Source organism: Emys orbicularis, chromosome 4, assembly GCF_028017835.1.
Source record: "Emys orbicularis isolate rEmyOrb1 chromosome 4, rEmyOrb1.hap1, whole genome shotgun sequence".
In the NCBI taxonomy this organism is placed as follows: Eukaryota; Metazoa; Chordata; order Testudines; family Emydidae; genus Emys; species Emys orbicularis.
This window is the reverse complement of record NC_088686.1, coordinates 48,287,488-48,314,201: the sequence shown is the minus strand read 5'-3', so window position 1 is coordinate 48,314,201 and position 26,714 is coordinate 48,287,488. Positions and strand designations below refer to the sequence as shown.

The following is a 26,714-nucleotide window of genomic DNA, read 5'->3' as shown; positions in this document are numbered from 1 at the left end:
CCCCCCAAAAAATGAAGTGAGAAAAGTCTGACTTCTTGGCCTCAAAAATAAAGCTCTACCCACATAATAAAGATCCATGTATTTGGTGTGCTATTAAGGCCCCAATTAGCTGTTAATCTTTTTGCCTCCATATATATTATTACAACATTTTATAGGTATTCTTTGCTGCAAATTATTAGAAAAATAAAAAGTGTAGCCAGTATAACGTTTTGCTACTTGAACAGGACTTAACTTGTGTAGAAAACTTTTAGACATACAGTAACATTGCTTCCAACTGGCACTGCACTTAGTCAAAAATTCCTGCAGTTAAATGCAAAACATATTGATTGTCAGTGATGTCTAAGGCTGAAAATTTTTTCAATGAACTGACAGTTTTATATAGTTGGAATAGAAAATCTACATATAAGCGGGGGGGGGGGGGGAGTGTGTGTGTGTGTGTGTGTGTCTTTTCATTCTCTTTGAGAGGTTTGGGGACGGTTCTGTTATTGTGTATTGCCAATGTTTTACATCACCAAAGATTATGGTGGGCCACAACTCTTGCTCAGAATATTTTGTTTCTTAACCCCTTACAATCCTCATTAAAATTAAGGAAGTGAAGCAGATTTTCATTCTCCTATATTTAGACCAATATTTCTGAAGGATTCTTATTTATCCCCAATTACATCAACAGTCAACCTGGGGACCATTGAATAGAAGGAGATCGCCACTGTCACAATGCTACCCTAAATTGGGACAATAATCTTTTCTACATCAATGCCTGTAGCTACTGTGCAGACCTTAAAAAAAAAATCAGGAATTCCATAGGCAGAATATTAATAGCAGTACTGTAAGTTTGTCAGTACTTAAACGCCAACATAATATATTAAAGCTTTTAAATAAAGCGGTGTTAAATATATGAATACCATTCACATTTAAATAGTGGGTCTCTATTTTTCTGTTAATACTTTTTTTTTTTTTTTAAATTTGGGAGGTTCACAGCCATTAATAGTGCACAAGATGGACTCTTCTGGTGTTAGTAGACTGCCATTCTTTCAAAACACTTCCATGCAGAATGAAGCTACAGAGATACCTAGTGGCTAAAATGTATTGTACTGTTATGACACACTGAGAACTTTAATGCAAATTTGACATCTCAAAATATGTTCTCAAAAGCTCCCGTTTCATTAGTGAGAATATGTATAATTTCTAAAATAAATAGTAAGATTTTTCACGATTTATTTTGGAAATAGGGCTTAATCCTACAGTCCTTTCACACAGCTCCCTCTGAAGTCAATGATTTTATACTGTTATCAGTAAATCAGTCTGTATGCTAGATAATCTTGTACAAATGAATTTGTTCAAGTGCTTCTCTATCAATATCCTTTTCCATGTATACATCATAGTCCAACTTCATCTCTTCTACCCACTGGCTGAGCAGTATATCCGTCTGAAACAATTTAAAACAGATACATAAATTAACACAGTTTTGATCAACCAACTCAACCTATGTTCCAAGGGTGGCAGACATCAGTGAGAAGAGGAGAGAAAGACAGTTTAGCCATTACAGCTTATTCACCATTGGTAAATTAAACTTTCTGGAAGCATAATTTTACCTAAATAGGAAAGAGTAAGGATAACTTCTGAAAAGTAACTCAGTCAGCTTATCTGTTTACTCAAGTTTGGGTCTGACTGTGGAAAACATACTGAGATTTTATCTGGAATGGGAGTCTCTTTGGATTAACATCTGCCGATTAATTATACACATGATTTTATGTTTCCACCCATATTCCAAGTAATATATTGATGAAAGCATGTTATACAACTCAAAACATACATAGTATAGGCTTGAATAATAGTACAATACTTTGAGATCCTCAAAATTAAGGGCTGGTATGAATTAAGCATCACAACAGCCCTGTGGGGGTAGATAAATAGTATCCCAATTTTACAGCTGGGGAACCAAGGCACTGAGAGATTGAAATAAGTTTTCAAGGTCATGCAAATTGGTGGCAAAGCTGGGAATAGATCCCAGGGTCCTGATTCCCAGTTCTCTGCTCTAAGCATTTGACCACACTGCCCTCTCTGTGATACTGTGCAGCCTGAATAGTAACTATTAGAATGCATATTGACTCACTATAACCCCTTCATAAAGAGTAAGATAAAATGTGTCAGCTAAAACTATTTGAAAAAGAACCACGAACCTGTAGGTTTGAGATAGATTCTTCAAGGCTTGGGACCGTCACTAATAATGACCCTTTTTTCCTCATATTATGACTGATAAATTCCCAGGCTCTGAAACACATTTTAAAATCCAAATATAGTATTTAAAGATCAAAAGATGGCCAGTTTTTAGAGAAGGAAACACATTCAATATAAAATGAATTTAACACTGATAATTTAGTGACCAGAAGTAAATTGACTTTAAAGATTTGCAATTTGTGCTTTAGTATAAAGTCACTGTTCATATCTTACTGTACGTCTGTGTGTGGACCAGCCACTAACACCAATGGGAGCTACTCATGCAGATCAGAGGGATTATATGGCTTTAGAGTTTTAGTTTTGAAATATGTTGTTTCTTTTCCTTTTTAAAATTAGGTTTAGTTGGTGCTCAAAAAAGGGAAGAATGAATAGTTCTGTCAGTGGCCTGTGGTGAGGGCAGAGATTATGTAATGTTCCTCACTTAACTCTTCTAACATACCTTACCCAGGACATTCAACACTCTTGCTGTTCCAATCTGGAGCCTGAGATCCTGCCAGTTATGTCCAAGTTTGTTGTTTTTTTGTGATAGTCAACAAATATCCACTCTAAACTAGGATGAGACACAAACTTAATTTGTGACTTAAATCAGAATTTGAACTCTGGTCTCTAGAGGAGAGAGGCTAGTCCTCACTCACTTTTTTATTCACTATAGCCAAAAGTTTCTCTTCATATCACTATGCTGCAGTGGTGACAAAATACTTTGAGGTAAATTAACATAACCAGAGTATTATAGATATATCCTCCAGCATTACTTTTTCCTGATTTTACAAGTCAGATCATTTCACATACCACAGTAATATCGACTAAGAAGAATATAGTTTCCATCACTCTGCAAACCTCATTCTTCCTTAGGCTTGCTGTGCAACATTAAGCCAATAATCTTTAGTTTTTAAGGCAAGTAAAGGCATAACTGTGTCTCAAAGAACACAGGTGTAATCTTAACCATGCCTTTGCCCTTTATAGCTCACCTTTGAGGACTTCATGTTTGAATGTCACTAGTAACTGTAATTTGCAGTGTGAATACATATTTATAGCCCTTTTGTAATCCATAGGTTTGAGGAAGGATCCTCTTGTTATTTTGTTACAGATTTTAATCTTTATGTTGTTAAAACAATTCAAGACCATTTAATTATTTCCTATAAAGACAGTACCCTATTTTAACAGATTAGTGCAAATGTTCTGAGAAATGTCTTGGTGGAACTAAGAGAAAAAGCTTTTAGTAGATTTAGTAGATTTCAAAACTAATAAGTTTTAGCTGCTAAATCTGACTAAATCAAGTACAGGCATTTTAAAATACATTTTTCTAATACAAACTATGTGTGTGACTTCAAAAGGCACAAGATAAAGGATTTTTTATAACTTGCAAGGTTAAATCCACTGGCAGAGAAACTGATTACTTGTTTGGACACATACTTACCTGGCCTGTTCCAGTCTGTCGAGAAAATATTCAAAGACATTATTCATTACAACAACATCAGCATTTTGAAGGAGTGAAGCCTGAGTACAGATGTCTGAATGAAGCACCTGAAGGACAAATAATTGTATATACGTAAAAGTTAACTTAGAAGAAGATGCACAGCTTTCTAATAGACATAGTCTGTACATAGAGTACAGTATACAATTCATACAATTTATATTAAGTAACATAGAAATGAACTCACTAGTGTGACTGTTAAAGAAGCCAGTTTTATTTCCTCAGTAATTACAGTACTTAATTCATTATGTATATTAAATAAAAATATATTACATCTACTTTTGATCTTGATCATTGAATGCCACAATAGAAGATTTAGGAAATTACTATTATATTTTAGTTAACTGTGCTTTATCATCATGAATGCTTATTAATTTTAGTAAAGGATTTAATCCAGCTAAAGCTTTTCATGACGCTATTAAAATGCATTTTAAGGGCTGAGCTGGTTGTTTAGTGATTAAGGCTCAGACTGTCCATGAAGACCCAAGTTTGGTTATTGTATTCTCCTTCCACATACTGAAAGTAATGGAGATGCGATGTGCTCAGCCCTCAGAGGGAGAACTGCAGAGACAGAGTGCCTCATATTATTAAACAAGTACTTCTCCAGTCAGTATAGGAGCTCTTCTTGAACATCAGCATCCTGTCCAGTCTTCCTCAGCCAAAACAATGGTAGCAGAAAATGGAGTTGTGGGGCAGCTGATGATGATGACAACATAGGGGGAATTTGGAGGCTCATCAAAACTCTAACAGGAAGTTGGAGGACTTTCCTCCTAACCCAGAAAAATAAATCTTAAATTTCTGACTGAAAAAGTAGTAGTATCATCTCTTTTGGGATTTTGTCAATCCATGTGTTATTTGTGCACCAAGATTTGATTTGAAGTGTCCCTACCAATTAGAAATCAACCTAGTGAATTTATCTAACTTCTGGAACCAGCTAAACTGATACTTTGCTTACTCAATCTGAAGTTGAACACTGGATCACTGTCACCATGAAAGTGTTACTTATAGGAGTGACATCATCATGGTGGACAAACAGGATGATGCAGTGGCACTGGTCACCTTTTACAGTCAATATTAAGGGACTGATAATGCAGAAAAAACCAGTTACTAACCTTTCCATAACTGTTTTTCTTTGAGATGTGTTGCTCATGTCTATTCCGCGTTAGGTGTGCACAAACTGCATGCACCGTTGCTGGAGATTTCCCCCTCATTGGTATCCATCGGACCAGCTCTAGCGCCCTCTGATACTGTGCACTTATGCACTGGTATAAGGGGCAGTTCCTTCTTGGCTGCTAACTCTGACAGAGGGGCAGGAGGGTGAATTATGGAATGGACGTAAGCAACACATGTTGAAGAACAACAATTATGGAAAGGTTAGTAACCGTTTTTTCTTCGAGTGCTTGCTCATGTCACGTCCATTCCACGTTAGGAGACTCACAAACAGTACCCAAGGATATGGGCTCGGAATTCATGGACATGCAGCTAAGACTAATAAACTAAATTTGAAGAGAAAAACGCCTTGCCGGAGGCGACATTCCATCAACCGTCACAGGCTGGAAGGAAGGAATTGACAGGGTGCGATGCCAGCAGTGCCCCTTATACTGGTGCATAAGCGCGTGGCACCAGAGGGCGCTAGAGCCAGCCCAACGGATACCACTGAGGGAAAAAACCTCTGGCAGCGGTGCACATGGCATGCACACACCTAACGTGGAATGGACATGAGCAAACACTTGAAGAATGGCCAGCCTGGGTACTTAATGTAATGGAGAGTAAATTAGCTATTGTGGTGGGATACCACCACACACTAATCTAGCAGGTTGAATATCCCACATTTTGTTAATTTCTACTAGTGTTCAGGTAATTAATTTTGGGGGAGGTCTTCTCACAGGAAAATGAAGTATTTGTGTAGAGAAGAAAACACTTTTGCCACTATTTTCTTGTCTAGGAAACCATAACTTCTTATTCACTCTCTGAATTGCTTAAAAACCTGCTGGTAGTGGGAGGGAAAGTCATCTGTCTTTCCGCTACTGACTGGGGTAAGCTGCAGTTCAAATGGTCCCTCCTGAAGGACAAAGCTTTTGTTTTATCAAAACTTATCCTCACAAAGGAAATATTTGCACTTGGATCACTTAAGCAGATGTACACTATTCTGATTGCTATAGGAAAGAGACACTCCCCATGCAAAGGAGCACTGTAGCAACTGAAGTGGGGAGAACGTATCATTCTGACTCATGCAGCATTGGCCAGCCAGTAACACAGCCGTGGGCAAACTATGGCCTGCGGGCCGGATCCAGCCTGTCAGGGCTTTGGATCCGGCCCGCGGGATTGCCACCCCAATGACGCTGCGGGCCCCGCACCGCTCCCAGAAGCAGCTGGCACCATGTCCCTGCGGTCCCTGGGTGGAGGGCAGAGGGCTCTGCGTGCTGCCCTCGCCTGCAGGCACCGCCCCCCCGCAGCTCCAATTATCTGGGAATGGGAAACCGCGGCCAATGGGAGCTTTGGGGGAGGTACCTGCAGGCGATGGCAGTGCGCAGAATCCCTGCCCCTCCTTCCCCCAGGGGCTGCAGGGAAGTGGTGCCGGCCGCTTCCGGGAGCGGCGCGGGGCCAGGGAAGCCTGCCTAGCCCAACTGCGCGCGGCTGCCACCCCGGAGCTACTCAAGGTAAGTTGCACCGGGCCAAAGCCCGCCCCCTCCTGCATCCCAACCCCCTGTCCTTAGCCCCCGCCACACCCCTCCTGCACCTGAACCCCCTTCCCTGAGCCCCTGCTGCACCCCTCCTGCACCCGAACCCCCTGCCCTGAGCCCCTGCTGCACCCTGCACTCCAACCCCCTGCCCTGAGCCCCCTTGTACACCTCACACCCCTCCTCCACCCCAACCCCTTGCCGAGCCCTTTCCTGCACACCACACCCTCACCCACCCACACTCCCTCCCACACCCCAACCCTACATTCATGGCCCTGCATGCAGTTTCCCCACCCAGATGTGGCCCTCGGGCCAAAAAGTTTGCCCACCCCTGCACTAACAGAATATTTTGTAGTGATTCCATTATAGCCAAACATTTCGGTATTCACTTTACTGAAAACAAAACTCTAAGACTAGTTAAAAATGAAGAACTAGCAGCACTGGTGACTTTCATCCATTTAGGAGACTAGAGCCGAAGGGTTCACTAAGAGTTTATAGTCATACTTCTTAGTGCACCTAGACTATAAATGGGATTAAATTCACTGCTTCTTTGGTTAAGAAGATTATTTGGACATTATTCTCATATGTTCTTTAATCTGAATGACAATGTTATCTGGGTAGAGTACAATTCTTGTTTCCTGGAACTATTCTATACTCTTTTCTAATTTGGTGATTTAAAGGGATTGTGTCAACAGTCTCAAATCTGATCTACAATACCTTCTTTTAAAATGTCCTCTGAATTCCAAATCACTTCTTTAAAATCCTCCACAATGTAGCCAAGAAAAAAAAAGTGTGTGTGCTATATATAAGTATTTGTCAACCAAAGGTGGGGACTGACTCTTTGCTAAATTGAAAGGGAAAAAGAAATCAGTTCTGAAAAGTTTGATTTTCACGGTACTAAGAGAAAACCAAACTACTATATAAAAATAATTACGTGTATTAAAGTTAGATACATGTAAGGGTGATTTTCTGAATTTGCCCCAACTTCTGTTGTTTTTTTAATCAAACTCTAAGCATTCACACCAAACATGGTACAACATAAGTGACTTCTATGCACTTATTTTTTTAATTTATGAACAGAACAACACAAGATTCACTCATAAATTCACTATTAAATATAGAAATTGTTTTACTCTGATCTCTCGGGTAGTAGAGGTTACAGTGGAAAGAGTGTATCGTTCTGGATTTTTATCAGAACATCCCAGATAACAGTGGCCATTATGAGGCTTTTTTCTCTCCAAGATTTTTAACCTCTTTTTACCTACTTATTACTTAGCCAACTGGCTTCTGGCTGTTTTTTCATGCTACTGTATATCTCCAAAAAAAGATGCAATAAAAGAGAGGATTCATTTTGGGGTGAAGCTGAAATCCAAGAATGAAATGTTTAAAGCAGTGTGTGATAATGTTCAAAACAGTGTGTGATAACAGGAGTCACATGACTAAATTAACATCAAGTGAGAGTTGAATGGCAAAGTCACCAGGCACTGCTTTGAAAATTATCTGTTTTATCTTTATGCATTGAAAACTATAACACTTCAATAGAATTACAAGGTGTGAAGAAAAACTAACATTTAAGGTGTATATTTTCCAGATATAAAGCAACTCAAGAGCATGTATATACACATCTACAGTCTCTAGTGAATTAACCTGATGGAGCATTCTGTTGTACAGTACAATCGTATTTCACTGATATATTTCAGACACATCAGAAGCCTTGTTTACACTGCAGCTAGGAGCAAGCCTCACAGCCCAAGTAAACAGACTCATCCCAGCGGGGCTCAAGCTAGTGCAAAAAAACAAAAAACAAAAACAAAAAAAATAGCAGTGTGGACGCCGCAGCACTAGCGAAGGCTGAGGCTAGCCACCCAAGATAGACCCACCTCACTCCCAGCTGCAGTATAGACATACCCTGGGAGTTTTGCCACTCATTTCAATGGGGCCAGGATTTCACTTAATGTGTTTTATTTATTGCCTTTGGCCACAAGACCTTTTGCATGGGCGAAGACATTCCCAAAAAGGGACTGTTCTCATTATGAAAACAGCATCTCTGTATATTAATGGTTTGAGTTTGTTTGGAACATTTCTTGTTTTTTCTGACACACATATGCACTAATGTGAACTGAAATTCTCAGTTCCGAAGAAACTAATAAAGAAATACAACACCCAACATTGGCAGCCTGCAGACCTTAGCGTCTACTCAAATGCAAATCCTTGACAGTATCTTTGCTATTCTTAAATAAATATGGAAACCCCAGATGCCTCTTGTTTTTCTTATCATTCTAGATATAAACATTTAATATACTGGCTTAATCCTATTTCAACAAACAGTGAAACATCGGTAGAACTTCTATTGATTTTAACGAGACCAGTATGTACTTGTTTGGGGTCAGTTGAGAGACTGAGCCATACTCAGACAAAACGCTGAATGAATCAAATATTACTATATTTTAAAAAGAACTTTTTACATCTCTTCTCAATTTTAATGTACATTAACTTTTTTTGTTTTGTTTAAAATCAAACCAACAAAGTACAGATTTATCTTTAGAACAACACTGATTTTACCAGCCTCTCTCATTGGAATAGAATTAACTAATCTATTATACAGTTGGTTAAAAAATATACACACTATAAGATGTATTTAGTCACCTTTACTCTGTCTGTAAATTGGTATTTTGTGATTATCATTTCTTGCAACTGGCAAAAGTCTGAATTCATTTCCACTCCATATAGCTGGGATGCTGAGCTGTAAAGATAGCCCTGAAATAAGGAGAGGAAATGTAATAATTGAGGTGACTATAAAATGACTTCTTCTAACTTAAAGTGGAAAAACTAAACATTATAAAGTGAAAAACAAAGGTTATGATTAGAGGCAGGTTAAAAAAAAGTGTATTGGAGGGGTTGTTAAAATTTTTTTAATTCGTTTTAAAACAGAATGGTAGGAAATGCACTAGAGTGAACTACATATTTTTCCAGGGTTAAGACCCTCTTTTTGGCAGTTACAGTAAATGGTTTATGAATATTACCATGAAAAAACAGATGTGAGCTGATAGGCCAAGATAAGAAAGGAAAGCAAGCATCAACTCCGGCTCCACTTCTACTGGTAGATACATAGAAACTGGCTTAAGGGAATGGGGGGAAAAACTAAAGTTAGCACAAACCGAATTATAAAAATAAACTGAAAGGGGAGGGCGGGTGGAATTAACACACAAAGATTGTGTTGGGATTCTTTTATTTATATATTTATCGGTTTGTTTTCTTTTGCGGGAGAACAGAATGCAACAGAAATATCCAACAACACACGCACGCACACACGCACACACACACGCACACACAAATTGTATGAATCGGGAGTTCACTCCACACAGTGGTATGTGAAAGTCCAATTTGCACCTATAATGGGATGGAAGAGCTCACAAAAGGATTTTCCTTCTAGACTGAACAATGCTACTTATAGATGCAGTATTTTTTTTAAATGTAAAAAATGTAAATCATAATTTATATTTTACCAATACCTCAAAAATGGTGGAATTAAACTTTTTAAACATTATTCTAAAGTAATTTGCCTTTGGACTCAGACCAATCATGGAAAGTTTCTGTCCAAAAGGAGAATTTTTGAGAAAGTATGAATGCCAGAAAACATCAGCCTAGAATGAGTAAAATGTTGCAACTTTAACTACAATTTTATCTACAATGAACACTATAATTACACTTAGCTAGCATAGGAAAGTTTAAAAAAAAAAAACTATGACAAACATACTATGTTACAGATGTCAATATACTGCAACTTGATTATTAGAGCTTTCTGAAGCCCTTCCACCCTCTGGCTAGAAAGGCAACCTGTGCAGATAAAACATGGCAAATTGCCACTTCTGAAATACAAGCCAAGAATATGATGAAAAAGAGAACCTCTCTTTTAATTATATTGCTGCTTTATCTTGAGGCTCTCTTTCATTATAACAATATAAGTGCTCCAGAACTTCAAAATAAATCCAATAACTGACAACAAAATGTTAACATTTAAGGACCCAATCCTGCAAACATTCACATGTGGGAATAACTTTATTCATATGATTAATCCCAAACTGGATTATTCAGAGGAGTAAAGTTACATGTTCAAGTGTCTCCAAGATCAGGCCCCTATTGAAGCCACTGACTTTGTTAAGAATTTTTTATTAACTGATATAATTTGCACCCATACATGTTTTGTGCTGCTGTTGGCCATGCAGTGTACCAATCATGCCAACAGCAATCTGAAATTACACTTGAGCTTCCTGATAAAGTATTTGATAGGACAAAATACTTTAAGTGTTAGCTAGGTAGTGTTTCTCAACGACTACTACATGGACTGGCACTGGTCCCTGAGATTTCCCTGACACAGTTTAGGAAGGCAGCAAGCCAGTCCCTCGTATCAAAAAGGTCAAGAAACACTGAGCTAGGAGACAAATTCATATCAAAAGCATCTCAGTGAAATTTAAGAGTTTCCCGCTTCACGATGGGATTTACCAAAACTCAGCAGAATACTTGGCCAGAACAGGAAAGAAAACATTAATTTAGCAATGCAAGACTGAGCAGTAACAAACTAAAGAGCAGCCAGGGTGTGCGACAGCAAAATGCTACACTGTTGGACAACAGATTCTGATCGTTTGTGGAGGCAAGTCAATAAGAGAGATCAACAGTGTTTTTGTCTCTGTGAGAAGCAGAAGGAGAACTGAGTGTACAAGAGTAGAACACCTCTTACTGGCTGGATGCTTCATGCTATAGATGGCTATTTGTTGATCTGTCCCCTCAGATGAAGATAAAGTATGGAACAATGAAAGCTGCCAACTGGAGAAGGGAAAAGTATGGCACAGAAACAGAATATGAATTCCCATGCTGGATTTTACCCCAAATAGCACTGCACCAAGCCTGGAGCCAACGTCAACCAGAATCTTTCCTGTCAGGTCAGGCAATGCATACTGATAAAGAAACTTCAGTTCCATGAGGGAAAAGGAATGAGAAATAAACTCTGAGAAATAAAAGCAGAACAGAACAAATGTGTTACATGGGCAACATTCATCAGTGCAAAATATTCAGCAGAGCTTAACCCTACTCTGACACGGCTCTCCCCTTCTACTATATTTTAATTCTTATTTCCTAGACATTTTTTTATTATAGGGCTCCACCAACCATCTGAGTCTGCAGTGTCCTGTGCTATGACTTAGAACTTGTCAACATTTGAAACACTACAGCAGCACAGCTGCAGTGTTGCAGCTGCAGTGCTTCAGGGTAGGTACCACCTACGCCAATGGATGAGGCTCTCCCATTGGCGTAGGTAATCCACCTCTCTGAGAGGTAGTAGCCAGGTCAATGGAAGACTTCTTCTGTCGGCCTAGCATTGTGTACATCAGGGGTAGATTGGCTGAACTATGTCGCCCAGGGGTGTGGATTTTTCACACCTCTGAGCGAAGTAGCTGGGTCTACCTTACTTTTTAATGTAGACCACGCCTTTGTCACTAGATTAACTTTAGTTGAATCAGCACCATTCCTCTATTATAGAGAAGTTAACTGTAATTATTAGAGCTGGTTGGAAAAACTCAAACAAAATATTTTTTCAATCGGAATTTACTGATTTGTCAAACTCATAATGTTCCATGGAGACAGTCTGACTTTGACAATGTTTCAGGGAATCCAGAAAGGGGTCCTGATGGACCCCTGCCTGCTTTCCTGCCAGCTCACTCGCCCAGCTCCTCAGTGCACCGCTGGACTGCTTTGGCATCAGTGCTCCATTTCCTTTTGGGGACATTTTTTAAAATTTAGGTTTTCAGCCTGAATTGCAACAAAACTAAATTCTGAAACACTGAAATCCTCTGAGAAACAGAATTACCTTTCTCCACACAGCTCTATTAATTATTTACCTGGAAATATTACTATACATTAATGGCGGTGAATGATTCAGAGTATTACAACTGAATACAGCATCTTAGATCTCAATGTAACAATATATCTGTTCACAAAAAAGTCTGTAAATAGTTTAAATTGGAACAGCTAGCTTTTAGAACACTGAATGTTACTGTAATAAAATATTTATGTCTTGCATTTTAAAGGCCCTGCTCTGCTTTGGGGTAGCACAGAGCTGCACCAGGCCAAAGAGCAGCTCTCAGAGGCACTGTGCCTCCTAGTGTTCCTACATATGAAGGTGGAGGAGGCCACTGTCATCTCTTTTGACACTGCTGCATGCACTTTCCTCTTCAGCAGTCCATAACCCTGTCTCCTTCCTGCCCCCTTTGTGGCTGGCTAGTGTCACTCATGCAAATGTGACAGTGTGTTTGGCCCTTGTGTGCAGGAGGCTTCTTGTCCTCTCCCCCATGCAGAGTGTGGGGAATAATCTGGCCTGATGACTATGCCAGTTTGGAAAGACAAAGGCCAGGTCTACACTATAGACTTCTCATAAAATAGCTACGTCAGTAGGGGCGTGAGGATGCATGATCCTTGACCGACATAGCTATACCGGCAAAAGCCCCTAGTATAGCCACAGTTATACCAGCAAAGCTGTGCTTTTGCCAGTTTAGGTTATTTTGCTTTGGGGTGGGGGAGTGCTGGAAAAAGTTACACTGGCAAAAGTGCTGAGTTTTGCAAGTAAAAACAGCTTTCACTCTAGGTGCACTTTGCTGGTATAACATGACGGTATACCTATATTGGTAAAGCACTCCTAGAGTAGACTTGGCCAAAGTCCTCAATCAGCTGGATGGTCTGTTGCTCAGCTGAGCTACTGCATGACTATTTTTAACAAATATAAAATAGCTACATCTATTGTATATTCACAAATCAGCCGGAATATCTATTTGGCTTGTGCACTCACAACATGGTACTTACCTAAAGGTGCGGTCTTGTGTGAGCCACACACTACACAGTAGTTTCTACTCATTTTTCCCTTCTCACACAATGAATCAATAATATCATCATCATAAAGGAATGCATCAACATGAACTGTCGGCTCTGGCTGGTCAAGTATCTGAAAAAGAAGATGAAATCTAAGAAAATCACAGGCAAATCTCTTTATTTCACTTATACAGTGATTTGGTTGTTTTAAACAAAACCCAAAGGTCCAGACTGTGTCCTATGCAATGCGTTAGACATAAATTACGTATCACGTGTCCTGGAATTATGTACACTACTTCCTCACACACTCTCCACCTTCCCCCAAGGTTCAGTCCAATCAGTCTACTGGTATTTGTGTAATTTATGTATTTTAATACTAAATTTAATATATATTTCTCCAAAATGTGGGGCTAGTCTAACCAAATTAAGCTAAATTGATTTAAGTCACACAAATTGATTTAAGAGAAGGTCCCACCCAATAGGGGTTGCACAGATTTATTTAAAATCTATTTGATTAAATAAATGCAATTCTTGTGTGTAGACTTAGCCTTCAATATTCAACTGACAAGCAACTGCTTTGCAGAAGTTGTCAAGGAAAAGCTGGAGGTTTGACCAGCTGGGCAAGGGACAGTTGGGGCTTTTGGTATCCAAGAGACAAGTATAGGTTATAGGCTAGGGAAGGGACGCATTCCCTCTTTCCTTTACAATTTGGGCAAAGGAAGAGGTAACTTACATTTAGGGGATGGGGAGCTGAATGCCTCATTACTCACCCCAGAAGCACACTAGGGTAATGCTACTTCTCTTACAACTTTAACTGTCTAAAGAAACACATCTTTTCATGTTTAATATTTCAGAATCAGAAACACCATTGATTAATGCATGTACAATTTTCAATCAGATGGATGTTATTGTGTTTGCCTTCTTATTATTTGAAAGGGGTGTGTTCCTCAAGCATCCCTCTATCTCCTCTTTCCTCCCCTCAAAGCACTGGTGTACAGGGCCAATCAATTTTTCCAGTTAAGAACTACATGCCGCTCCTCTGGGAATGTATTAACTCTGTTCCTGGAATGAACAGAAGAAGTGCTTAAGTAGAAAAGATGCTACTTTTCTCCACTCCCAAATACACATGAACTGAGCATCCTGCCTCTTTCAGTCCCTAACATCTCAAGAAACAAGGAACTGGAAGCCAAACCTGAATCTCCTGTACTGTATGCCACCACACCACTGGCTCGATCTTTTCAGTTTTCTTATTTCACGTTCATACTGTAATAGTGCCTAGAGGACCCAAATAGGAATCATCATGCCAGCCAGGCACTATATCCCATAACTAGGCTAGCTGAATTTTGCTGGGCACTCTACATGCATGTAATAAAAGACCCTAAATAACTTATAATCAAAGTATTTAACTGAGGCACACTGAAGTGAAGTGATTTTCCCAAAGTCACACAACAAAGCAGCGGCAGAGTTGGGAACAGAACCCAGGTCTCCCAAATCCCATTCCAATGCCCTAACCAATAGACCATATTTCCATCAGTATTACTATTATAATCGCCGCGTGAATTCTGTGGTGCAGCAGAGAAAGACCAGAATGACAAGCTTACTTTTTTAATTGCTAGATGTTCCGAGTTAAGCATTGCCTCAATGGGTAAGCAATTCCGAAGATCTTCAGCAATACTTCTGAGCACAACATCATTATTACTCAACATGAATTCATCAAAGTCATCTACAAAACAAAAGGATTTAAAACAATCATGTATATATCATGGGGACTGTAAGTGATGACCAATATAATATAGCTGTGATTTGTAAACAATGCCAGATGTACAGGGTTTTTATATGAAGCATGTTTTCCAATCTTTGTGGTTTGTATTTTCAAAAAGAGACAGATTTAAATCCTAATAACTTTGTCTCTTAAAATAAGTATTTTTTAGATTTCAAATTTTCATATTTACAAACCTATAACTTATACATGATGATCTATATCCCACCAAAGCGATACGGTCTCAGTCTAAGATATAAAAACATCAAAGATGTTTTTAAAGTGTTGGGAAAATGACAAAACTCACAGTTGCATGCACGCACATAACTGTCACAAAGATTTCTCTTATAGAGTCAAATAAAATACACTAGAGTGCTAGTTACGAAGATCAGGGACAATACATAGTTCAACAATTCAGTTTACAAGACATCTTAAATAAGTGTTTAAAAACAGAAGTGAAAAAAATAAATTTATTTTTTCACATCCTATTTGTATTGTAGATTCTTGTTATTTTTCACATGGAGGCATCTGCAATCATAGGGATCTCCCCCCTTCTTTCCTGATTTATCCTCCCATCCTTCTCTCTTTAGATCTATAGCCAATTTCCTTTTAACCAGGAAGGACTAGATGAAACTGCCTTTTAGAGCTCCTCCATGCTCCATCCACATTGAGTCCTGACCTAGTTTTAACCACTGGCATAGGCCAGGATGCAATTATATTTATTTAAAAAAAAAAATAATAATAATAGTAAAAGACAGTTACCTTTTCCGTAACTGGTGTTCTTCAAGATGTGTTGCTCGTGTCTGTTCCACAACAGGTGTGCGTGCTTGCCACGTGTACTGGAGCCGGAAGTTTTCCCCCAGCAGTACCCATAGGGGCGCGCCCGTAGCAACCCCTGGAGTGGCGCCTCTATGGTGTGGTATAAGGGGCGCTGCGCACTCCCCCCACCCTCAGTTCCTTGTTGTCAGACAACTCCGACAGAGGGGAAGGATGGCGGGATGTGGAATAGACATGAGCAACACATCTCGAAGAACATCAGTTACGAAAAAGGTAACTGTCTCTTCTTCTTCGAGTGATTGCTCATGTGTATTCCACAATAGGTGATTCCAAGCTATATCTGTTGGAGGTGGGTAGGAGTTCACAAACTCTCAGGATGGCGCACAGCCCTGCCGAACCCGGCGTCTTCCCTGGTCTGGGAGACGATCACATAATGCGAGGTGAACATGTGAACTGAAGACCATGTGGCAGCCCTGCAAATGTCCTGAATGGGGACATGGACTAAAAAGGCAGCCGACGAGGCTTGCACCCTAGTTGAGTGTGCCCTCACAATTGACGGTGGAGGGATTCCCGCCAGGTCATAACAGGTACGGATACATGAGGTGTACAGTTGAAGAGCCGCTGAGTGGAGATTGGCTGACCCATCATGCGTTTGGCCGAAGCAATGAACAGCTGCGAAGACTTCCTGAATGGTTTAGTCCGCTCCAGGTAAAAGGCCAGAGCCCTTCTCACGTCCAGCGCGTGGAGGCGGTGCTCCTCACTGGACACATGGGGCTTGGGGCAGAGAACTGGCAGGAAAGTGTCCTGACCCATGTGGTAGGCGGAGACCACCTTCAGGAGGAACGAAGGATGTGGGCGGAGCTGGACCTTATCCTTATGGAACACCGTGTATGGGGGCTCGGAGGTCAGGGCCCTGAGTTCCGAGACTCATCTAGCAGATGTGATCGCCACCAGGAAGGCTACCTTCCACAAGAGGTGTGACCAGGAGCATGTAGCTAAACGGCTCAAAGGGGGGACCCGTCAACCGGGCCAACACCAAGTTCAGGTCCCATTGCAGGACTGGGGGCCTAATGTACGGGAAGAGATGATCCAATCCCTTAAGGAATCAGCCAGTCATAGCATGGGAGAATACTGTGTGCCCCTGCACTAGCAGGTGGAAGACTGATATGGCCGCCAAGTGCACCTTGACAGACGAGAACACAAGGTCTTGGGCTCTAAGATGAAGGAGATAGTCTAAAATGAGCTGGATTGGGGCAGCCATGGGGGAAACGCCCCACTCAGCCGCCCATTGGGAAAACCGAGACCACTTTGCCAAGTAGGCTTGACGCGTGGAGGGTCGCCTGCTTTCCAAAAGCACATGCTGAACCCCTTCCGAGCACGTCCTTTCCTCCTGGCCTAACCATTAAGCAGCCATGCCATGAGATGGAGTGCAGCTAGGTTGGGGTGGAGGAGGCAGCCCTGGTCCTGGGAGAGCAGGTCCAGGTGGAACGGCAATGGCCACGGCAGATCGACTGCCAGGCTCGTGAGGGTCCCGTACCAATGTTGCCTGGGCCACGCGGGGCAATCAGGAGGACCCGGGCCCCGTCGGTCTTTATCTTTTCCAGGACCTTGCCGATCAGCGGGATCGGGGGGGGGGGCAGGCATAGAGAAGCTGGCCTGACCAGGATAGGAGGAAGGCATTGGAGATAGCGCCCACCTCCCAGCCCCCCCGGAGCAGAACCGGGGACACCGGCAGTTCTGCCGAGTCACGAACAGGTCCATCTGGGGAAAAGTCTGTGCACCACCTCTGGGTGTAGAGACCACTCGTGCTGAGAAGAGAAGTCTCGGTTCTGGCAATCCGCCCGCGAGTTCTGGGTGCCCGGTAGGTGATAGGCCTGTAGGCAAATGTCGTGGGCTATACAGAAGTCCCACAGCCTGAGGGCTTCCTGGCAGAGGAGCGGGCCCCGCCTTGCCTGTTGATGTAAAAAACATTGAGGCTGTGTTGTCTGTGAGAACCCTGACCACTCTGCCCTCCAGGCGCAAGCGGAAGGCCACGCACGCCAGCCGGACCACCCTGAGTTCCTTGACATTCATACTCAGGGAAAGGTCCTGCGCAGACCACAGACCTTGGGTCTGAACATCCCCCACATGGGCTCCCCACCCCAGGTCCGATGGGTCAGGCACCAGCTCCACCAACGGGGGCCTGCCCCTGAACGGGATCCCACGGAGCATGTTCCCCAGGGAGGACCACCATTGTGGGGAGACGATCATCGGCTCGGGCACAGTGAGGACCTTGTCCATCCTGTCTCGGGTCTGGGAGAACACCGAGGCCAACCAGAGTTGGCGGGGCCTCATCCTGAGTCTGGCATGGTGAACCACATATGTGCCCGCTGACATGTGACCCAGGAGCTGGAGACACGCTCTGGCTGTCGTCACGGGAAACTTTGTGACTGTGTCGATGAGCCCTTTCAGCGTCTCGAATCTGTCCCGTGGGAGGGAGGCCCTGGCCCAGTCCAAGACTGCCCCAATAAACTCTATGCACTGTATTGCGACTAACGTAGAGTTGGTGTCATTCACCAACAGGCCCAGGGTGGCGCACGTGGACAGGAGCGCCACATGATCCCACACCTGCAACCGGGAGCTGCCCTTGACCAGCCAGTCATCCAGATGGGGAAGATCTGGACCCCATGACGTCTGAGGTAGGCCACCACCACAGACATGCACTTTGTGAATACCCTGAGAGCAGTGGACAGGCCAAACGAGAGGACTGTAAATTGGTAGTGCTCCTGCCCAACCGTGAAATGGAGGAAGCGCCTGTGCCCCTCGAATATATGAATGTGGAAGTACGTGTCCTGCAGATCGAGGGCAGCGTACCAGTCCCCAGGATCCAGGGAGGGGATGATGGAGGCCAAAGAGACCATGCAAAACTTGAGCTTTACCATGTACTGGTTCAGGCCTCACAGGTCCCGGATAGGCCGGAGCCCACCTTTGGTCTTTGGGATAAGGAAATAGCAGGAGTAGTACCCCTTGCATTTGAACTCCGCTGGCACCACTTCCACAGCTCCTAAGCCAAGGAGCCGCCCCACCTCCTGCTCTAACTGGGCCTCATGAGGGGGTCCCCCAGGAGGGACAGGTGCAGAGGGTGGCTGGGCGGGGTAGAGGTAAACTGGAGGGTGAAGCCCCAGGAGACGGTGTTGAGGACCCAACAATCTGAAGTCAGCTGCGACCACTCTGGGAGAAAAGCACACAACCGGTTGGAGAAGGGAAGCTTTATTACGGGTGGATCCCTGGTGTGAACTAGTAGGTCACCCCTAGGTGTCCCGTCAAACTGACGTTTCCCCACTGTTTACCCTTGGAGGACCCAGGCTGGGGGGCAGACTGCCTCTGCGGGCGTTTCTTATAGTCCCGTGACTTTTTATAAGGGGGCTCATATTTAGAGTGGGTGGCCTGGGTGGGAGCCTGCTAAGGCTTAAACTTGGGCCTAGCCAGAGCCGGGACATAGAGGCTAAGTGTCTTAAGCGTACTGCGGGAATCTTTCAGGCCATGCAATTTCACGTCTGTCTGTTCCGCAAACAGGGCCTTGCCATCAAATTGAAGGTCCTGCAAGGAATTCTGCGCCCCACTGGACAGCCCAGACAGCAGGAGCCACGATGCCCTTCTCATGGACCCTGCGGAGGCCATGAACCTTGCGGCCGTATCCGCAGCATCTGACGCTGCCTGCAGGGTTGCCCTGGCAGCTGCTGTACCCTCCTCCACCAGAGCTTTGAACTCCTTCTTGTCACGCTCCTGGAGGGAGTCCTCAAATTTGGGTAGAGAGTCCCACAAATTCAACTCATACCGACCCGGGAGAGCCTGATGGTTTGCCACCCTTAACTGGAAACTTGAGGACAAATAAACCTGTCTCCCAAATAAGTCCAGCTGCCTTGAGTCTTTATTTTTCGGAGTAGGGGCTGGTTGGCCCTGTCTCTCCCTGTGGTTGACCAACTCGACCACCAGGGAGTTGGGGGAAGGGTGGGTGTACAGGTACTCATGCCCCTTGGTGGGCACAAAGTACTTCTGTTCTGCCCTCTTAGAGATGGGGAGCAAGGAAGCTGGGGTTTGCCACAAGGCATTTGAAATTTTTGCCACCCCTTCGTGGAGTGGAAGGGCCACCCTGCCCGGTACCGAGGCCGACAGGACGTTGAAGAGGGAGTCCGAGAGTTCCTCCACCTCCTCGACCTGAAGGTTGAGACTTGCTGCCACCCTTTTCAATAGTTCCTGGTGGGCCTTAAAGTCCTCCTGCAGAACAGAGGGAGGAAGGGCTGTAATCGCCACATCAGAGGAGGGTGAGGATGCAGGCGTGGTACTCTGCATACCCACTGGTACCGGAGGTCCCACCACTTTGTCGCCCTCCGGGCACAGAACCGAAGATGCACATCCCACTGACTCCTTTCTGGGAGGCCGGCGGTCATGCCGAGGCTCCGGCCACCAAGCGAGCCCCCACTGGGGGCTGTGTCAGGGGCCACAGGGCCCATTGATACCACGGTGCCGGCCAAGGTGCCCAGTGCCACTGCACCTGCTGTGGCATCGGCAGAGCAGGCTGTTCAGCCTGACTAGCCTCTTCCCATCGACTGACGACTACAAAGGGAGGCTGGGCTGGCATACAACCTGCTGCTGTCCCTGGACCAGGAGGAGCGGTGGCATTGGGAATGGTGCTGACCACGAGACCGTGATCCCGACATCGAGGAACGGTACCGCCGGTAGCAGCTGCTCCACGATCAGCTCCAGCGGGCAGATCCGCAATGGCGAGGCACCGGCAATCAATGCCCGGGACTGTGGGAGCGGTGCCGTGGCGGGGTCCTGGAGAGAGACGACAAATGGGAATGACGTCGACGGCCGCATTGCGACGGGCTACGGTAACCTCTCAAAGACGAGGACCTCCGGTGCCGTCTGTCTCGATGGGGCCCGCTCCCTTCGTGAGGTCTTCGGTCCCTCGAGGCGGAGTGGTGCCTGGAACCCGTCAGTCCGAACCCAGTCAGACAACCTGGGGGGGAGGGGGTCGATGGTGACCGGCGTGGACTATGTACGGGATGGTTGCCGAGCAGCGAACGGCGTCGGGAACATTCCCTCGACTGCGAACGGTACTGACCAGGAGGCGACTGCGGCAATCCAAGCGGTGGCTTGCCTCTGGACTGGGGAGCCAACGGTAGCAGAGCCCCTGGTACCGGCAGGGACACAAAGCCTGCGCCAATTGGTCCGGGCTACTCCGTTCAACCTGAGTCGGAGGCCTGGAGGCCCATGGGGACCGAGAGCTGCCAATGTGGGTCTAGTCTCTCCCCCAGTCTTGCTCTGGTGCCTCGGTGGAGAAGACCTCTTCTTAGCCTTCTTGACGTGCCCCGCGGACGGGGAGCGGTGCCAACTGGTGGAAGGCACCGAAGGGTTGCCGCGCACCAACGCCGTGGTACCCGGTGCGGACTCTGAGCTGCGCACCGGAGTCAGGGTCAACACCAACTCCATCAGAATGGCTCGGAGCCGAATGTCTGTCTTTCTTGGTCCGAGGCTTGAAAGATCTGCAAATCTTGCAGCGATCGCTGAGATGGGTTTCCCCCAGACAGTGTAAACAGTCCGCATGCAGGTCACTCACTGGCACTGGCTGCCTGCAAGTGTTGCACGACTTAAAGCCCGGGGCATGGGGCATGCCCCAACCCGGGCGCGCTAAACTAAACTAACACTAATTTAAACTACTTCAACTACAGTACTACTACTACGAATGAACAAGAGTTCTAAAGGAAAGCTGCAGACAAGCTGGAGCAGAGCAGTTCCGATGCACCTTCACTGGCGGCAAGTAGGAACGGAGGGTGGGGGGGAGCGCACAGCACCCCTTATACCGTGCCATAGAGGCGCCACTCCAGGGGTCACTTGGGGCACCCCGCTAGGGGTACTGCTAGGGGAAAAACTTCCAGCACCGGTGCACATGGCGAGCACATACACCTATTGTGGAATACACATGAGCAATCACTCGAAGAAGAACATGAATTGGCCCCATCCATCGAGGCTTTGTCTACACTTAGACTTTTTTCTTCTCAAATAACAATTCTTTTCTACCCCATTTTGTCTGCCTTTTCTATTTAGATTTAGATTGTAAGCCTTTGGGCAGGGACTACGTTTTACTATGCGTACATACAGCACCTAACACAATGAGATCACATTCTTAGTTGGGGCTTCTAGGCTCTTCTGTAATAAAACTAAATAATAACAAATTTCCATTACTACCACTGGTGGGAGCGCTCGTACAGACAGGCTGTCAGTTGCAGCCACTGTTCAGAGCAAGTCTAGAAGACATAGTGGTTAAAAATGCCAGGCCTGTGGGGCTGATCCACACTAGTGCTCCCACTGTTTCTATCACTGGTGGAGCTGTACCATGCCAACAACGGACAATTTTAAGTCTAGGGTAAAGACAGCCGAAGGCCAGCTAAACTACAATTTTAGCCTCGAAGTGGTTTTGAGTCATGTTTAAAATTGCTCCAGCAAACATGGTTTAAATAAAGGAGTCACTATTAATTAGTGCAAGAGATTAGCTCTCTCTCTCTCTCTCTCCATACAAAGAGCTCTGACACAGACTGGCTAACCTAGTGAGGAGGGCTTTAAACTAGGTTTGACGGGGACAGGTGAGCAAAGCCCACAGGTAAGTGGAGAACATGGAGACCTGGGAGATGGGTCGGAAATAGGAGGGAGCGTGGGCTATAATGGCAGAGAGAAAGGAGGGTCAGGGCAAAACTGGGAGGCAAGATCAAATCAGGATCTTAGATGCCTATATACAAATGCGAGAAGTATGGGTAATAAGCAGGAAGAACTGGAAGTGCTAATAAATAAGTACAACTATGACATTGTTGGCATCACCAAAACTTGGTGGGATAATACACGATTGGAATGTTGGTGTGGATGGGTATAGCTTGCTCAGGAAGGATAGACAGGGGAAAAAGGGAGGAGGTGTTGCCTTGTATATTAAAAATGTACACACTTGGACTGAGGTGGAGATGGACATAGGAGACGGAAGTGTTGAGAGTCTCTGGGTTAGGCTAAAAGGGGTAAAAAGCAAGGGTGATGTCATGCTAGGGGTCTACTACAGGCCACCTAACCAGGTGGAAGAGGTGGATGAGGCTTTTTTTAAACAACTAACAAAATCATCAAAAGCCCAAGATCTGGTGGTGATGGGGGACTTCAACTATCCAGATATATGTTGGGAAAATAACACAGCGGGGCACAGACTATCCAATAAGTTCTTGGACTGCATTACAGACAACTTTTTATTTCAGAAGGTTGAAAAAGCTACTAGGGGGGAAGCTGTTCTAGATTTGATTTTAACGAATAGGGAGGAACTCGTTGAGAATTTGAAAGTGGAAGGTAGCTTGGGTGAAAGTGATCATGAAATCATAGAGTTCACAATTCTAAGGAAGGGTAGAAGGGAGTACAGCAAAATAGAGACAATGGATTTCAGGAAGGCGGATTTTGGTAAGCTCAGAGATCTGATAGGTAAGGTCCCATGGGAATCAAGACTGAGGGGAAAAACGACTGAGGAGAGTTGGCAGTTTTTCAAAGGGACACTATTAAGGGCCCAAAAGCAAGCTATTCCGCTGGGTAGGAAAGATAGAAAATGTGGCAAAAGACCACCTTGGCTTAACCACAAGATCTTGCATGATCTAAAACATAAAAAGGAGTCATATAAAAAAATGGAAACTAGGACAAATTACAAAGGATGAATATAGGCAAACAGCACAGGAATGTAGGGGCAAGATTAGAAAGGCAAAGGCACAAAATGAGCTCAAACTAGCTACGGGAATAAATGGAAACAAGACGACTTTTTATCAATACATTAGAAGCAAGAGGAAGACCAAAGACAGGGTAGGCCCACTGCTCAGTGAAGAGGGAGAAACAGTAACAGGAAACTTGGAAATGGCAGAGATGCTTAATGACTTCTTTGTTTCCGTCTTCACCGAGAAGTCTGAAGGAATGCCTAACATAGTGAATGCTAATGGGAAGGGGGTAGGTTTAGAAGAGAAAATAAAAAAAGAACAAGTTAAAAATCTCTTAGAAAAGTTAGATGCCTGCAAGTCACCAGGGCCTGATGAAATGCATCCTAGAATACTCAAGGAGCTAACAAAGGAGGTATCTGAGCCTCTAGCTATTACCTTTGGAAAATCATGGGAGACAGGAGAGATTCCAGAAGACTGGAAAAGGGCAAACATAGTGCCCATCTACAAAAAGGAAAATAAAAACAACCCAGGAAACTACAGACCAGTTAGTTTAACTTCCGTGCCAGGGAAGATAATGGAGCAAATAATTAAGGAAATCATCTGCAAACACTTGGAAGGTGGTAAGGTGATAGGGAACAGCCAGCATGGATTTGTAAAGAACAAATCATGTCAAACTAATCTGATAGCTTTCTTTGATAGGATAACGAGTCTTGTGGATAAGGGAGAAGCGGTGGATGTGGTATACCTAGACTTTAGTAAGGCATTTGATACGGTCTCACATGATATTCTTATCGATAAACTAGGCACATACAACTTAGACGGGGCTACTATAAGGTGGGTGCATAACTGGCTGGATAACCGTACTCAGGGAGTAGTTATTAATGGTTCCCAATCCTGCTGGAAAGGTATAACTAGTGGGGTTCCGCAGGGGTCTGTTTTGGGACCGGCTCTGTTCAATATCTTCATCAACGACTTAGATCAGGGGTAGGCAACCTGCGGCACGCGAGCTGATTTTCAGTGGCACTCACACTGCCTGGGTCCTGGCCACCAGTCCGGGGGGCCCTGCATTTTAATTTAATTTTAAATGAAGCTTCTTAAACATTTTAAAAACCTTATTTACTTTACATACAACAATAGTTTAGTTATATATTATAGACTTATAGAAAGAGACCTTCTAAAAACGTTAAAATGTATTCCTGGCAAGCAAAACCTTAAATTAGGTGAATAAATGAAGACTCGGCACACCACTTCTGAAAGGTTGCCAACCCCTGACTTAGATATTGGCATAGAAAGTATGCTTAAGTTTGCAGATGATGCCAAGCTGGGAGGGATTGCAACTGCTTTGGAGGATAGGGTCAAAATTCAAAATGATCTGGACAAATTGGAGAAATGGTCTGAGGTAAACAGGATGAAGTTTAATAAAGACAAATGCAAAGTGCTCCACTTAGGAAGGAACAATCAGTTTCACACATACAGAATGGGAAGAGACTGTCTAGGAAGGAGTATGGCAGAAAGAGATCTAGGGGTTATAGACCATAAGCTAAATATGAGTCAACAGTGTGATGCTGTTGCAAAAAAAGCAAACGTGATTCTGGGATGCATTAACAGGTGTGTTGTAAGCAAGACACAAGAAGTCATTCTTCAGCTCTACTCTGCGCTGGTTAGGCCTCAGCTGGAGTATTGTGTCCAGTTCTGGGCACCGCATTTCAAGAAAGATGTGGAGAAATTGGAGAGGGTCCAGAGAAGAGCAACAAGAATGATTAAAGGTCTAGAGAACATGACCTATGAAGGAAGGCTGAAAGAACTGGGTTTGTTTAGTTTGGAAAAGAGAAGACTGAGAGGGGACATGATAGCAGTCTTCAGGTATCTAAAAGGGTGTCATAAGGAGGTGGGAGAAAACTTGTTCATCTTAGCCTCTAAAGATAGAGCAAGAAACAATGGGCTTAAACTGCAGCAAGGGAGGTTTAGGTTGGACATTAGGAAAAAGTTCCTGTCAGGGTGGTTAAACATTGGAATAAACTGCCTAGGGAGGTTGTGGAATTTCCATCTCTGGAGATATTTAAGAGTAGGTTAGATAAATGTCTATCAGGGATGGTCTAGACAGTATTTGGTCCTGCCATGAGGGCAGGGGACTGGACTCGATGACCTCTTGAGGTCCCTTCCAGTCCTAGAGTCTATGAATCTATGAATGTTGCTTCCACAGCACTTCCCAAAACTGAGACCAAAAGCCAATCCCAGGTCTCTCTTATTATGCTGCAGAACATTACTACTAGGCCTTTAGGCCAGATGGACTCTATCTAAGATTTATATAGGTTATTAATTATTACTTGTACTGTGGTAATGCTCAAAGGCCCCGATTGGGATTGCAGTGTTAGGCATTGTACAAATACATGGTCTAAGAGCTTCCAATCTAATTTGAAACATGATGCACAGTATGAACAAATAGCAGGATAGATAGGAAGAGCTGGAGAGGGGGTTAACAGTAGTGACATTAAGTATTGCAAATTATTACATAGATAGTGTGCACAACTCAGTGGCTCCAGATTTAGCTTTTTATTTTTAACCCAATAAATAAAATCTCATCTGTCTCCCACTGTCCCATCCAACATTGGTTTGAAAATTATTTACCGGCATCATAAAAGAAGTGGGTCTTGAGCAGGGGTGGGCAAACATTTTGGCCCGAGGGCCACATATGGGCATGGCAATTGTATGGTGGGCCATGAATGCTCACGAAATTGGGGGTTGGGTTGTGGGAGGGCTCCGGGTGGTGGTGCAGGCTCTGGGGTGTGGATGGGGATGAGGGATTGGGAGTTCAGGAGGGTGCTCTGGGCTGGGACTGAGGGGTTCAGAGGGCAGGAGGGGATCAGGACTGGGGCAGGGGGACAGGCTCCGGGTGGTGCTTACCTCAAGCAGCTCCTAGAAACAGCCGCATGTCCCCCCTCCGACTCCTACCCAGAGGTGCGGCCAGGCGGCTCTGCTCGCTGCCCTGTCCACAGGCGCTGCCCCTGCAATTCCCATTGGCTATGGTTCCCGGCCAATGGGAACTGCGGAGGCAGCGCTTTGGCTGGCGGCAGTGTGCGGAGCCCCCTGGCTTCCCCTATGCGTAGGAGCTGTAGGGGGGGACATGCCGCTGCTTCTGGGAGCCATGCGGACTGCAGCAAGTCCCCAACCCCACTTCCCGGCAGGAGCTCGAGGGCCGGATTAAGACATCTGGA

General features: G+C 44.3%; 1 protein-coding gene across 2 annotated transcripts in view; it reads right to left on the bottom strand.

Annotated features, from left to right (window-relative positions):
* Positions 1-966: 966 nt before the first annotated feature.
* LOC135878507 (uncharacterized) overlaps positions 967-26,714 on the bottom strand; it is a 41,601-nt gene continuing 15,853 nt past the window's right edge. For both annotated transcript variants that reach the window (XM_065404192.1, XM_065404193.1), the window contains 7 exons: positions 14,853-14,974; positions 13,246-13,384; positions 11,277-11,398; positions 9,040-9,150; positions 3,656-3,762; positions 2,181-2,271; positions 967-1,426 (listed from right to left, as the gene is read on the bottom strand). In XM_065404192.1, coding sequence (XP_065260264.1) covers positions 1,310-1,426; positions 2,181-2,271; positions 3,656-3,762; positions 9,040-9,150; positions 11,277-11,398; positions 13,246-13,384; positions 14,853-14,974 — 809 coding nt within the window. In that variant the 3' untranslated portion in view covers positions 967-1,309. The remainder of the gene's footprint in view (positions 1,427-2,180; positions 2,272-3,655; positions 3,763-9,039; positions 9,151-11,276; positions 11,399-13,245; positions 13,385-14,852; positions 14,975-26,714) is intronic.